The sequence below is a fragment of the Anthonomus grandis genome, chromosome 22 (genome assembly GCF_022605725.1).
Source record: "Anthonomus grandis grandis chromosome 22, icAntGran1.3, whole genome shotgun sequence".
NCBI classification, from domain to species: Eukaryota; Metazoa; Arthropoda; class Insecta; order Coleoptera; family Curculionidae; genus Anthonomus; species Anthonomus grandis.
The window spans coordinates 32,851,844-32,867,331 of record NC_065567.1 but is presented as its reverse complement, the minus strand read 5'-3'; the positions used below and the strand labels follow the sequence as shown (position 1 = coordinate 32,867,331).

General features: G+C 36.3%; 1 protein-coding gene across 1 annotated transcript in view; it reads right to left on the bottom strand.

Moving 5' to 3' along the window:
• Window positions 1–1,337: 1,337 nt before the first annotated feature.
• The window catches only part of LOC126748346 (protein expanded), a 46,025-nt gene continuing 31,874 nt past the window's right edge, over window positions 1,338–15,488 (bottom strand). Inside the window, exons 3-7 of the mRNA XM_050457510.1 lie at window positions 10,308–10,602; window positions 7,875–8,042; window positions 7,417–7,795; window positions 7,049–7,358; window positions 1,338–4,561 (exon numbers count right to left, since the gene is read on the bottom strand). Of these exons, the coding sequence (XP_050313467.1) occupies window positions 2,703–4,561; window positions 7,049–7,358; window positions 7,417–7,795; window positions 7,875–8,042; window positions 10,308–10,602 (3,011 nt within the window). The 3' untranslated portion in view covers window positions 1,338–2,702. The remainder of the gene's footprint in view (window positions 4,562–7,048; window positions 7,359–7,416; window positions 7,796–7,874; window positions 8,043–10,307; window positions 10,603–15,488) is intronic.

Here is a 15,488-nt window from a genome sequence, read left to right as displayed (position 1 = left end):
ATCTCGTGAGAGTTATACACCAGACGATATAGCTTCTTCCTTTTTTAATACATGCATAATGTAACAGCATCCTTTTTTAAACGTATTTGTTTCATTTATTGTTTACCAATAGTCAAGTCATACCAGGCATATTATCTATGATACCAGGTTTTCATTAGTATATCAAGAAGCTTTCTTAAACACAACAACTAATAAATTTAATTCGAACCTATTTTCCACAACCTTCTGTTAATAATAGAGGCAGTTTGTGTACATTCAGTTTTTGTACATTCATTAATTTTTCAAATATAAGAGATTAGTGAAATTATTAAATTAACATTTATAGAGAGATCCAATTTCCCTGGCGTTCTAGGTCCTATTGATTGCACACATGTTGCCATATTAAAACCAAAAGTGGATGAACACAACAAGTTTTTGTGATTTTCCATGAATTCAATTATGATTTTCCAATGGATAGTAGTGGTTTTAAACGACAATTTTTTTATTTTAAAGAAATAATATGGCGTATATTTAAATAAAAACAAACGGAGGCGAAAAAAATTAACAAAATAAATATAAATTCTTAGTGTTTACCAATAGAAAAGACAATTGACGTTTCCATCTGTCAAATATTAGGGAAAATAACAAATATATACCAAGAAACCTAAATCAAATCGAATAAAACGAGTTTAGCCGACGATTTAAATTTAGAATCACCCTTGTCGTCACGACCGAGGCGCGATCGAATTCGAAGTCGTGATCGTATCGAGATCGAGTCGTGATTTTAGAATCCCAGCCCTGTATTTAGTTTCATAGAAATCTGCTGACAGGGCTTCTTCTTCTTTTTTACGAGTTTTTTGGTTTGGAAGAATGTCATTTGTGTCTGTCATTCTTGTCAGACAGAAGTGACAATTGACACTGCTGCCAATGTAAAAATATTATCATGTCAAACAATCCCAGTGGTGGCCCAGTATTGACACGTAATAATTGTCCTTTTAATTTTTAGTTACGTTAAATTTTTATCAAAATGGTTTCTATTCCCCATTTTGAAAGTTAAACTTGTCATACTTAGTTAATTATCTATGAAGACCTTCTTTATTAACGACCTTCTTTGAACGTTAGAACAACGTATATTGTACTCCAAAATCTAATTTAGCGACTTATTTTGGGGACGACTCTGATACTACATGTCGTTCAAAAAACGTACTACAAAAGTTCTACCAATGTTGAATGTTCTCGAATGAAAGAATAATCGTAGAATAGTAAGTGGTAGAACACCTGAAATATTCACATTTATCTCAGCTAACATTCGGTGAATATGTATTGTACTAGGCAAAAATTGAAATAATAAACAATGATACATTTCTATTGACTTTATTATTATAAATGATCACACACTTTGAAAGATCTTAAATAATACACTTGAAGCATTCAAAAAATTTCGATACAAAAATAAATAAAAATTAAGTATTGGCCAAGTGTACACACTACTACTAAAATAGAATAATTATTTCTGTAAGGGCACAAATATAATATAACTTTTATTTACATTAGGGAACAGTTTATAGCTTACCAGTCAACAAAAATATATATTTAAAAAAATAGGTTTACGTCACTACGTATAACAATTCATCTTATTTATTTCCACTTAATAAAATAACTAATTCTAAGATTTCTTTTTTTATATTGACTGCGCAAGTAAAAAACCCTGTATTCATAATACAATATTTTACTAAAAGGTTCGTTTGGATACCACTTAATTAAAAATTAATTCCTCATCAATTAGCAAATTAAACAGATTATTTCACATAAATCCGGGTCAGGCTAAGATTATATAAGCACAAAATATTTGCAATTCAATTGGCAAAATTATCAAGTTCATAACTAAAAGTGTATTTGCCTAGCGTCACTACCCTGATAACATTTATTTTTTAATTAATTACCACGCTTCTGCTCATGGTAAGCAATTAGAAGATAAGCAATTTTAATTTATTCGGCTATTTTAAGCAAAAAAAATTATGATTTATAGCAATATCTGCTCTTGATTTAAGTTTTGAAACTTGCGTGTAATGCCTGCTTTCTTAAAACGGAGTTGTGCGCATTGACGGTTATTTCATGGCCGTTTAGTTGTAGGTAGCGAGAGGTCATTGGTTCAGTCTCTGACAGTGCCAACACTTTTTATTTATTTTTTCAATAGGAGTTGATTGTCTGTCTGCCTCTTTGAATTTATAGGGTTTTAAAAAACAACCCTCAATTATAGGAAATTGTAAATAATCTTAGCGTAGTCCCAGATTCACGTACTGGCTGAATAAAAAAAAAGTATTTGGTATATAAACACTATATTAAAGAACACAGGTTTTTTCCCACGAAAATTTACATTGCAGTGATGGCACCCTGAGTGTAAAATGTATATTATTTTTAAGCATGATTAAAAAACTAGTACTGGAAAATCAGGAGCAGGTGCTATCTGCAAAAAATGGTCAAGTCTGGCTACGTTCATTATTATCTAGGGACATTCTTAAATCTTGCAGTTTCTGCAATGGCCAGTTGTTGCCATATGATGTGAGAAGTACTTTAAATTTTAACTTAATTTTTATTACAACTTTTTATCTTTAGAAAATTTCATTTTACTAAATAGACCTCTTGGTATTTCTTTCGCATTTCTCCGCAAAATGTAAGAATGTCTTCATAAAGTTCGACCAGTTTTTGCAGATGATTATCATTTACGACTGTGAGTGTAAACTCTTATGCTTGGTCCTAGCAGTTTCTGTCATAACGTAGTTATTCGGCTGTGCTCGGGGTATTTCGGGCAACTTATCCCCCGGGTGTCGATGGCTGATCGACGGCGGTTTCCTGGTGGTCTTCTGGATCTTCGTGCTACTTAAACCTGATACTGGATACTTTCCTTTCGCGGAGTTTCTTGCTTGCCTCAGAGGTGAAACTTCTCCAGGATGTTTGGGCATTACGAATGCTTTTGTTTGTTTTATTAACGATCGGTCGTTGCATAATGCAGAGATAAGAGGTAAGTCTAGTTTTTTGCTTTTTTCCCTCAAAGTACGTATGTCTAGTGTGGATGGAGTGCGAGGGTTGCCAGTATTGGTTGCCGATGCACTAGCCGTTTTGCTGGGATCCACTAAAAGGTTGTGCTTCCTAAGCAAGGCTTTATTCTTTTCTGGAACCGGAGGTGGTGGTGGAGGAAGCCTCCTAAATGTTGGAGGCTGTGGGTTGGTCTCCAACGAATTCAAAATATTATCATCGCTCTGAGTTCGTAAAAATCTAGATGGCCTGTTCGGTGGTAATGGTGGTGGTGGAGGATCTAAGCTCCCCGTAGATGAAATGCTTGGAGCACCGTATACTGGCAATTGCACGTAAGTATCAGATAAATTTTGACTTGAGGCGTATCTGCCTAAGTATGAAGTGCTGCGATAAAATACTGGTTGATGTGCCAGTGCAGCCAAAATTGAACCTTGCTTAGCTTCCAGATATTCTTGTTTACTTATTGCGGGTTCTTTTAGTGGGAAGACTACGAAGTCCACATCACTATACATTTGCTGCTGGTACTGTTCTATTTGCGATCTTGATAACTGGCTTGTGTAAACTGTTGCTACGCCTGCTGGTGGTGGAGGTGGAGGCTGTCTGGGAGCTGGTTGAGGTGGTGGAGGAAGGAACGTACATGGCACCAAAACACTTGCTGTTGGCTTAGTAGTAGATACGTCTATGAAGTTATTTGCAGGGATAATATTATTAAGTGGTTGCCTTGTATTCTTTGGAGCCATAGGAGGTAAAGAGGTGGTATTTGAAATAGAATAATTTGGCGTCGAATTAACACTCACAGCACTTACGTGAGCTGTTAAAAGACTTGGAGAGCGAGTGGTTATAAATCTTGCAGGAGCCTCCTCGAACGGATATATGGGTGGTGGCACGGGTGTTGCATTATCCGGATATGGTGGAGGATCTTTTATTGAAATTTCTGCAAAGTTACTTGCTATATCACTTTCACTTTCTTCCTTAGACTTAAGGGAGTGCGGATATGGTGGGGGTGGAGGACGATATCTCGGATCTACGCTATCAACACGCCTAGGTGGTACAGGTGCATAGCTTTGATATCCAGATGGTAACGTTACATAATCCGAGTCTGAATCCAATGTATTACTAACGCTTTTACAAGAAGGATATCGTCCAACTATTAAGTCCGATAGTTCTTCAGCAGAAAGCAATGATTGGGTATTATTAGTGGGATCACTACCATCCCCATGGAAACTGGAACTGCTCACATTAGAATCAGCTCTGTCCCTAAAAGATCCATCAACTTGGTCGCTACTCATGGTCATAAAAAGCGATTCATTGGTGGCGGCATAATCACTAGTAGTGTAGTTTCCTGCAGAACTTAGTGTACAATGCTCGCTTGAGGTAAGTGTATATACGCCACTTGTGTGACTACTTGGGGCAGGACCAGCTGTATACACAACTTCTCGGGCATCAATTTCAATACAAGTTGCGTCGCTGACTGCTGAGTTTTGTGCTGTGTGAGAGTAGCCCAGCTCTAAGCTGCTGCTTGTTGAATGTCGTCGTCGCTTGGGTTCTGAAACCAACAAAAAATTATTTTATTAACTCAAGCAATAGGGTTTAACATATAAAATAGTGAAGTTAGAGCCAGGTAAAGAATTATTGAGGAAGAATTATTGAAGGTAATGAAATGACTGGTGAAGTATTATTTATAATACTTCTTCATATTGTACATTTAAAATTTTATGATGAAAAAATTGGTCAAGGTAAACGTCTGCGTCGTAGTTTGATTGCACAGCGATGGTGGTTAGAAATGGGGAGGCGCGATGGTCGATGCGCATAAAAACGGAGTTATACCCTTATGTACTTTTTATTTATCCTGCTTTGAGATTAAAATTTAAAGGTCAACAATGTCACCTTTCTTCTTCTTCTTCTTTTTAACAAGCTTTGTGGTCTCACAGAATGCTATTTCTGTCTATCATTCTTGTCAGACAGAAGTTACAGCTGGGATTGTTGCCAATGTAAAAATAAGTTCGTCTTTCGTTTCCTCTATTCAGACCCAAGTTACCCTTATGTGTTGTTATTTTTACACCCTTAGGACAAAAAATAAAATTTTAACAGTGACATCGTTCGTCTTCTCTTCTTCTACGAACCTGACAGTTGACAGTGAAAGTGACAGTTGACATTGTTGTCGACGACAAAATAAATTCAACTATCATTATCACTACTTAGTTTAATAAAAATCGGCTGGCAAGACCCTAAGGTGCCCTTATGTGTTGTTTTATTTATCCACCATTGGGAGTAAAATTGAACGTCAACAATGTCACCTTTCTTCTTCTTCTTCTTCCCTTTTACAAGTTTTTGTGATTTGACATAATACCAATTCTGTCTGTCATTTTTGTCGATGTAAAAATAACTTTGACTTTCGTCAACTCTACTAAACAATATGCACATTACCCTATGTGCTGATATATTTCCACCCTTGGGACTAAAAATTAAACGTCAATAATGTAACTTCTTCTTCTTCTTCTTTTTTACGAGTTTTTTGGTTTGGAAGAATGTCATTTGTGTCTGTCAAGCTTGTCCGACAGAGGAAGCATTATTGACGGTAATGAAATGACTGGTGAAGAATTATTTATAATACTTCTTCAGATTGTACATTTAAAATTTAATGATGAAAAAATTGGTCAAGTTCAAACGGCTGCGTCGTAGTTTGATTGCGCAGCGATGGCGGTTACGAATGGGGAGGCGCGATGGTCGATGCGCATAAAAACGAAGATTGGCTGATGATGCGTGACCAGTTCGTCTTTATGACGCGCAGTAAATAAGCGTCAGGCTTGGAGTTAAATAATAAGAAAACTTATTAAGGAGTTAAACACTTACCGATGTCCTTGAAAATTAAATCAAGAATCTTTGATACTTTTATAAAAGGTGGAATAATGAAGCAAAACATATTGAGACAGAACAGTGGTATGAGTTTATGTTAGATGTTTGTGTCAAGTCTGAATAAACGCGACTGAAACTGCATTGAAAATGCACCGAATCAAATATAATACTGAAATTTATTGTTATTGTTAAAAACCATTGCAGACCCATAAATCGGAAAACAGGTATTGTTTCCATTAAACCATTGTTGAAAAATTTGACTCATTAGAAAATCATTTTCTTAATTGGCGTTTATAATTTCTTTTTACTTTTGGGATATAGCTCACCATCTGGTGGAGGATATTTTAGACAGCAGAAAAACGAAAAATGTTTACTCTTATATTGGCGCAACTGTGTTTAATCAGTTTTACTGTTCAATAGCAAAGAAACTGACAGATAATCTTAACCCCCAACTAGATCCCCTAGCTTCTACTTTTAAGGCATTTCTGTCGAGGACTCCTTTCATTTCACTCAGAGAAGAAATGTACATAACATTAAAAGCGTTCTTCATGCAGTTAAGAATGAACACACTTATGGGATTGATTGATGCAGCGGTCTTCTGTGATTTCTCCAAAGCACTTGATTGCGTGAATCACAAACCATTACTCGGTAACCTCTTTTGCTGTGATTTCAAGGATGTTGCTCTGGAATGGTTTAAATTATTCTTGTCTGCAGAACGCAAATTGTCAAGTTAATGGATGACTTATTTGCTATAAGCCTAATAGATCATGAGCATCATTTAGTGCTTGGCCATATTTTATTTCTTCTCTATATTAATGACCTTGCATCTCTAAGATATAAGTGGTCTCACAATTTTTCTAGACTGAAAATAAATAAATGTAGTACTGAGACAGTAATTGGCTAGTGGGTGTTATGCTGTTAGGATCGTCGCAGATAAACAAGGATCTGAAGATGCTAAGTCACTCTATCATTCTTCTATTGAATAATCGATAAATGTAGAAAGGCCTTTAGAGGGTATTAGTACCAGACAAAATTTCAATATTCTATTCTTATTTTAAAGAGTGAATTGACATACATGATTTGTGATACATGATTTGATTGACCAGAAGAACTGGTTATAGGTAACCCAACTGTACATCTAATAAGAAAGGCAGGAATGAAAGAAAAACATGCTTACTTGTTTGGCTAACAGGAGTCACCACGACAGTACTACAAGAGGAGCTGCACTGCGATCCAGCGCACTTGACACTACTGTTGGTCTTTCCAGAGCTCTCGCTTGTAGTTTGTCGGTTCGCCTGATTGTCTTCTTCATCTTCCTTAATAGAAAGAGAAGTAAGAGCTGTAGAAGTGGCTACAGCTGTTGCCGATGCGGCTGATGTCCGGCTGCTAGCAGGGGCACTGTCCAGCAGGTGAGCTAGAGCCAGACTCTCGGTACTCGGCGCCGGTGGACAAGTTATCATTATTTCTAATTCATCTTCTGAATGGACCTGTTAAACCACAGAATTGTTAGTATCAGAATTTACTAGTGCGTAATCCAGTACTTACCCGATCACTGACTATTCCTGACGTCGTGTTTGACGACGTCGAACTAATCACCGATACGCGCTGATCACAACCCCATCTCTGCCGTTCTTCTTCTTCCTTTTTCGCTTCGTGTAATCGACCAGCAACTGCCATACTGAATTGGTGTGTGGCTTTACATAAAGCTAACAATAATCGACTCTTTTCATCGCTCGTTGTGTATAACGTGAGTTTCTCATGACCAGTTCTAATTTCAAATTTCTTTCTTTCAAAGCTTAGTTTACTTATGCTACTCCATAAAAATATTGATGGGGGATTGTTTTCTGGACATACCCGTAGACCTCGTGCGCATACTGCTACAAGAAGTGAACCAGGCACGGGCTCCGACTTTGAAGCTTTTAACCTGGAATAAAATAAACGTTATGTATTTAAAAAAAAATTATCAAATATTATATGTGTTGCTCAGTAGAGCATCACCTCACCTAAATACGTGTGCGTTAACCGGTTCTTGCAGCTGGCAAGCTTCAGCAATATATTTTGCTCTGGCTTCACTTTGCGACAAGGACCTGTGCGATCTATGGGTTGTCTCGATAGCTCGTAACGCAGCTGGTCCTCGCATGTTCGGTGGCACGTAATCTTCTGGTCGATAACTAAAAGAGAAAATTCAATGTTCAAGGGTAAGTTTCAATTATTAAAAGAAGAAAAAAGAAAAAAAGAAGAGTTCAATATCAGTCAGATTTGTCGAACCTAAGTCTTTATAACTAATTTATATCGGAAGTTCTTGATATGATCACAGGAACGCATGGGAGATTTCTGAAATTTTGAAGATCTAGAGTCAAATGGATTGGTAGCGTTGTTGAGTGTCAAAGAAAGTATCCAAAGGGTCGTCTTCAGAGTTCTAGGATATATAGTGGTAGAAGATGTTGATAGCTAGAGTAGTTATAGTCAGGGATACGGTGGTAACTCCAACTAATATTGTTCGTACAAAAAAAACATGAAAAGCCGAAAACTGTATAGTACAAAATTCTATTAACATTTTGTACTAGGTTTATATTAACATTGTCTGAAAAAGGTTTTCTGCGTGGCCAAAGGCCCTCGCACCACTATGAAATTTTTAAAATGTTTCAAGTTAAATGCAAGAGTTGTGATAGTTGGAAAAATTGCATGGGTTACCAGGTTTCTGGCCACGCACAAGGCGTTTCCAGTACAATTTATTTACTGGTACGAAGTTGTTTTACCAGTTTGAGCTTGTTTGAAAGAAAAACTCGTTTTCTCTTCATAACTTCTATAAAACTTTATAAATTTTTATCAAATTCGCATATATATAGATTAAAAATTTAACACCATCTATATCAGTATAATATGTATGCACCATAAAAAAGTAAGTACTTAATGAATACTTGAAACTCTAAGAAATTATAAGGATCGAATATATCAACTGTTTTTCGGCATTCGGGAATCAACTCGTCCATTGCCTAGATCCGAAGGTGTGACAAGGATGGAGCGAGTGGCGGGCACACCTCGCGACATCTATCATCACACGTAGAAAGTTGGCCGAACAGTGGTCTTTTGGCGCGGCTTTTAAATGTACACTTTATATGGAAATTTTTTTTTGCCTATTTATGATCAACAAGAACCCTAAATTAAAACAAAATTTTGTTTATGTTACATTTTTTCTCTACGTAGAATAATTTATTGCAAGTCTCAATTAATAAAAGAAGATAGTTCAATATCTAGGGTAATGTGGCCATATTGTACCAGATATACCTGAAGAGTGAAAAGGTGGTGCACAGTAACCATATCCCACATCTCGAAAGTTCTGGGATGTAGTGGTAAGATCTTGACAGTTAGAGTATTTATATCCAGGAATTGAACGGCAAACGATGTGCCTTATCATCGGAAAAACTTATAATTGTACCATTTAGTGGGTGTTACAACATATCATTAATATACAAGGTGAAGAAAAGTGTTTTTTTGCTTTTTGTATCTGGGTCTGGCATGTTTTATTTTTAAAATATTCTTAGTAATATAGATTATGCATTATTTTATTTTATGTAGGTTTAGTACATGGATTTTAGTACTTATGCCCATAGTTTTAAGTATTATCCTAAAACATTGCCTTAATTGTCTGCTAGTTGAACTATAGTCTATATACTTCATAAAATGTTCCAATCAATCCTTCATAAATGTTTTGGTCACAATGTTGAAAACCAGAACTTGCACTGCAGAAATTTGAATTTGTCGGCCTTTTATTTGCATATATACGAGTATAGTATTGTATTTTACTTGATGTTTACTTTTACTTGTTTATTACACTAATCAAAACACCTAATCAAAAAGATCCTATGTTCTAAGTAACTTTTTTGATTAGGCATTTGATTTAGATATTGCGATTAAATAAAAAAAATATGAGATTTCTTATTAAACGCAATTTAATTTTCGCGCCTTAATTTGGCCACGCCTTTCTACCATTTTGATTGGTCCAATTAGGCATGTTAAACTGTCAAGTTAGTTACAACAATTTCCGTTGCCAAGCGATAGGACGCTAGCAGATTTGCCAGTAGAATTTCTATCCGTTCGTATGCAACCACTACTCTATACTTTTGTGTTTTGTGATTTGTGAGCGAGCGGCGGGAAAACCTCGTGACATCTCTGGACACAAAGTTGGCGAAACAGTGGTCTACCTAATATATAAGAAGTCCTCGCCGCTAGGAGGCTAGTTCAAGTGAGAATTTTGGCGCGTCTTTTAAACTGAAATAACTACTAATGTATTTAAATGTTTCTGGCAGTCTTAAGTCATTGTGTTATGCTATGATACAAAGTTATGTATCTAGTAGTTTTTTCTCTAGGTAGGATAATTTTATTGCAAGAGTCTGGTCTTGGTCGTCTTACTTATGGTTAAAATATAATCTTACCTCGAATTTTCATTAAAGTTCCCCAGATCCGCCTGCAGTGCGAGTCCCGCCAGATGGGCGGCGTGTTCCCCCGCCGCTCCCGAGACCGCGTTGAGTCGCAACTGCAGGTAGTAATGGTGTCTGGTAGTCTCATCTCTGAGAAGGAGTGGACTGTCCACGTAATACTGGACACGAAAGTAGAAGGCAAGCGCAGGACGTCCGTTCGCGTCGAGTCCATGGCTCTGGGACGAGCGCCAACTCTTCGGGGCGTATTTAGAGAGCTTGCTGTCAGGTTCGGCAAACAGGTATTCACCATCTATAATTTAAAAAAAAGCAATAATAAAACTTGAACCGAAAAAGATCTCGGAGAACAGTACTCTCCCAAACAGAATACATGTTTTATACGTGATATATAGCTAGTTTTTAGCGATGTAGTTGCTTCATTCCGTAATTTGTTTGGAATGAATATTTGTGATGCCATCTACACTCAAGTTTCAGAACATAAATTAACGTCACTGGATCTAAAAGGTAAAGAAATGATGTGGCGCTTAAAAAAATGAATCGATATGACGCTTCTGGCGTTTAAAAATACTTGCTTATAATGTATAAAAATCAATAGAGAACGGTAGAACCTTGGATTGTTTTGAAAAAAATTTAAAAAAAGACCAACATGTGAGTGTCCACAGGGTACACTCCACATCAGAATACGTGTGGTGTGGAATACTGCGTGAAGTTAATACTTTGCGATTTTAAATTGTTTAAAGATAGGCGGAAATTTGCTAAAAACCATTGAAATAGATTTTTCTGAAGTTTTGTAATCAAGATTATCAACTTCTAAGGGGTGTTAGCTCATATAAAAAGTTGTGGTCCGTCCACATTTAGTTTGTGAACGTCCAAGTAGTTTTAATTTGGAGAGAAAAACAAAGAAATGTTATAAAAAGAAAAAAATTAAACTATTTGGACGTTCACAAACTAAATGTGGACGGACCATTTCCTCCCGACCAAAGTGCAATTTTATTCTACCGGCAGAGGACAAAGTGTGACCGCGGGCCTTTTAAAAGTGCCAGTAGACGTTTTAACTTTAGCTACGGTCGTAGAGTCAAATTTTCTTGACAGTCTTCTTGATCGAAATTCATCTTTTTCTAAATCGGTACGCATTTTGGCCTATATTCGTTGGTTTTATTATAATTGCAAAAATTCCCCACATAAGCGCATGGAAATGCTTTCTTCTAATGAGTTATACTGCTCTAGCCTTTGTTTTGTTAAACGCAGTCAGGAACTTTCTTTTGCCAATGAGATTCGTTCTCTTCAAACAGGTCAAAAATTATCTAAAAACTTCTTGAAACTATCACCTTTTCTGGATACCGACAATATTCTTCGAGTTGGCGGTCGGCTAGGTCACGCACCTATTGAGTATGTATGAGTAGTTTCCTGCCCTCCTGCCTTCTAAATCTCGTTTAACAGATTTACTGATTAAATCTATTCATATTCAATATCTCCATGCTCCAAACGGTTAATTTTTTAGTGCTTTAAAGGTTTTGGATCTTATCTGCTAAACGAACGATCCGAAGAATATTGTCGCAATGCATTACTTGTTGGAAAACCAATCCAACATCTACTTTACCCCAAATGGGTAATTTACCGCTTCCCCGCATTAGTCAACTTAAACCCTTTTTTCATGTAGGGACTGATTATGCTGGTCCGTTCACTATGACGATGTCACGCACTCGAGCCTCTAAAACACTTAAAGCTTATTTGTGTTTATTCATTTGACTTAACTGCTGAAGCTTTTGTCGCAGCGTTTAAACGCTTTACTAGTCGACGAGGCCGATGTGAACATATTTATAGTGATTGCGGCACTAATTTTGTAACAGCTCGTAAAATTTTCGATTCATTTGCTCGTGATGCAGCTGCTAATTACCAGATTAGTTGGCATTTCAATCCACCCTCTTCACCTTATTTTGGACGTTTGTGGGAGGCTAATATTAAATCAATTAAAACTCATTTAGTTCGAGTCATCGGAGATCATATCCTGACCTATGAAGAGCTTTATACTGTCTTTACCCAAGTTGAAGCGTTAATGAACTCTAGACCATTAACTCCTGTGAGTCTGGACCCTAATGATTTAGCCGCTCTTTCTCCCGGTCATTTTCTGCTGTTGGAACCTCTAACAGCGCCCCCTGAACCAAATTTGGAAAATATTCCTATTAATCGGTTATCTCGTTGGCAGTTATTAACCCGCTTTCAACAAACCATATGGTCTAGATGGTCTCACGAATATCTTCATACTCTTCACCAGCGCACAAAATGGCATCAGTCTTCCCCATCTTTACAACCTGGGTCACTTGTTGTCATAAAACAAGACCAAATCCCGCCACTGCAATGGCCGCTTGGGCGAATTTTGGAGACTTACCCGGGTAGTGATGGAGTTGTAAGAGTAGCTAAGATTAAAACGTCTACTGGCACTTTTAAAAATAAAATAAAATTGCGCTTTGGTCGGGCGGAAATGGTCCGTCCACATTTAGTTTGTGAACGTCCAAATAGTTTAAATTTTTTCTTTTTATAATATTTCTTTGTTTTTCTCTCCAAATTAAAACTACCATTTCATGTAATTTAATTTTCTCCTTATAACCAATTTAATTAATATTTTCTAAGTCTTAACAACAACAAATCTGCGCGTATACGATAGCCTTTAAATTTCCAAATTCCTTTGGTTTGTGCTGAACGGAGACCAAAGAGAAGACGACTTCCTTGTTAGCACTTCATCATCCGCAACTGTTGTCTTAATCTTACCGCATCACAGATCGTGATTTACTTATCAAACCCGCAACCACTCTTAGTGATTAAACCCGAATTAGAAGACCCAAGAAGTCCAGAGCAGGCCTGCTGAAGCCGGATACAGACACCTTAAGGTAAGGATCTTTAAAGGCTGGTTTTTCGACCTTTTCACATTTACTTTTAATCACATAAATACAGTCCACTTTAAATCTCTCACTGAATTGTCTAAATCCACCTTCTCCTTAACTAAAAATATAAGTAATAAACAAAAAGAAATAAAAGAAAAAGTTTGGTTTTCTAACCAGATCAACCAAGTTACGATACGAATCAAGAAGTTGAATGGTGTCATTCTTGAAAATTGTAGAAAGATAGTTTTGTTAAGAGGATGGTATGTGTGACGCAATCAATTGCCATTGTGCGGTCGAAAAATGATGCAATAGTATCAAGGTATTTCTCAAAACCAAAATATTACTAGTAAAGTGGTCAATAGCTAAGGGTGTGGACTTGTGTTTTTCGGGAATCCAACTTAATTTAAGGCAAACAGTTTGCTAGACCCAAAGTGTTTGTTAATTTTTTACAATACATTCATAAACTGTTGGCAAAATTTGGCAACAGAGATATGGGACGATAATTGTGGCAGTCATCAATCGAGGCTTTATTTATGAAGAGAGATTCTTCCTTTGCAGTTTTGAAAACTTTAGGAAATGTATTTCAAGCTATAGATTGGTTTATTAATATAGTGAGAGGTTGAACTATTATATTTTGTATTGCTTTAACGATTTTTGTCTTAATACCCTCTATAGATATTTGCTACTGCTATTTTTTATATTCTATGTTTATAACTGAAATAGAATTTAGGTAGTCCATACATGTCTGCTGTGAATTTTCAAGTTTATTTATCACATTTTCAGCGGTTGAACAAAAGTGGTTATTAAAACTCTTTGCATCGAGTTTTGAATTTGGGTTAAATATATAATTTTTTGTTTTGTTATTGAACTCCCACGTAGCTTATTGAGGGTTATAAGATTCAATAGATTTTCTGTATTCTTTTTTATAGACTGTTACAGTACTCTTTGACATAGCACTAGGATCTCTTTTATTCAAATTTAGCAAAAAATCAAGTCTATTACGCATATCTTTTAAGTCACTCAAGTAAGTTTGAAGCTGAAAAAATCAGATTTAGACCTCTAAAATGAAAAAATGCGAGCAGACTTTATTTGGGCCACTGTACAAATATGTCGTTCCTCAGCCTGAGCGTATTTAAACGGCACGCATAAGTTCTGTAAAACGTGGCACATCAGTTAATGCGTGGACTAGAAGAAAAAATTGTACACTGAGAAAAATGAATCGTTTGAATCAACATTTTTAGGTTTGTCATTTTGAAATCTAATGGGAATTCAAAAGCAAAAACCCAACGGAATATAGATGCATCCATAAAATTATTCAGCAAAAAATCAGTGCAGCAAAAAAAGGACCAGATTAGGGAAAGATATGAAGAACTGGAAGACTTGATGCGAAAACTTGATGGTTTCAACCTGGACAAAAAAATAAAGGAAATATGTGGAGCAAATAGGCGACAAGCACCATTAGACTGTTTGATTATAACCACCAACAAGCAACAAAAAAAGAATTACACGTGAACTTGAAGTTGGAATGAACGACGAATGATGACGAAAACTTGGATCTATCCCTAAAGCTACTAAACTCTGGTAAAATTCCAACAGAATCGCTACATTCATTCACATTCTGAAAAAGCCGATTCCTCGTCAATGCAATGACTTTGATTGATTAGTCTGATAAGCAACGCCCTAAGGATCCTTCTCAGAATTGTCCATAATCGGGAGATAAGCGAGTAGAGAACAGAGAACCAATGATCCCGAGAGAACAGTTTAGATTCTGGATTGTTTAGCCTATAAATTCTGGATCAGAAATGCATGGACCAGCAAAATAGCCTATACATAAGCTTTGTTGATTTCCTAAAGGCATTTGACAGAGTTCCACATACAGGAATCCAAAACTCCCTTGTCAACGTGGGAATCGATGGAATGGATAACCAATTAATAAAGAATATTTATTGGCATAAAGTAGCAAAAATAAGAAAAATGAATTCTACATCTGCGGAAATAGAGATTTGCAAAGGTATGCGACAGGGACGTATATTGTCACTGGTTCTTTTTAATGTTTTCTCGGAGAAACTGGTTAAATTCGCACTAGAGAATATTTCAGATGGAATCAAAGTAAATGGGCAAACCTTTAACAGTATAAGATATGCGAAGACAATTGTAATTGAGATCCAATGACATTTTAAATGTCGTATTTGACGACTCAACTGTCTTTTTTGTATATTTCCTTTGGATGTAAAGCAAACCAACTCTCATAATCTTCTGATTTAAAGTTTTTAGCCAATTTTACAAGCGTGCAAAT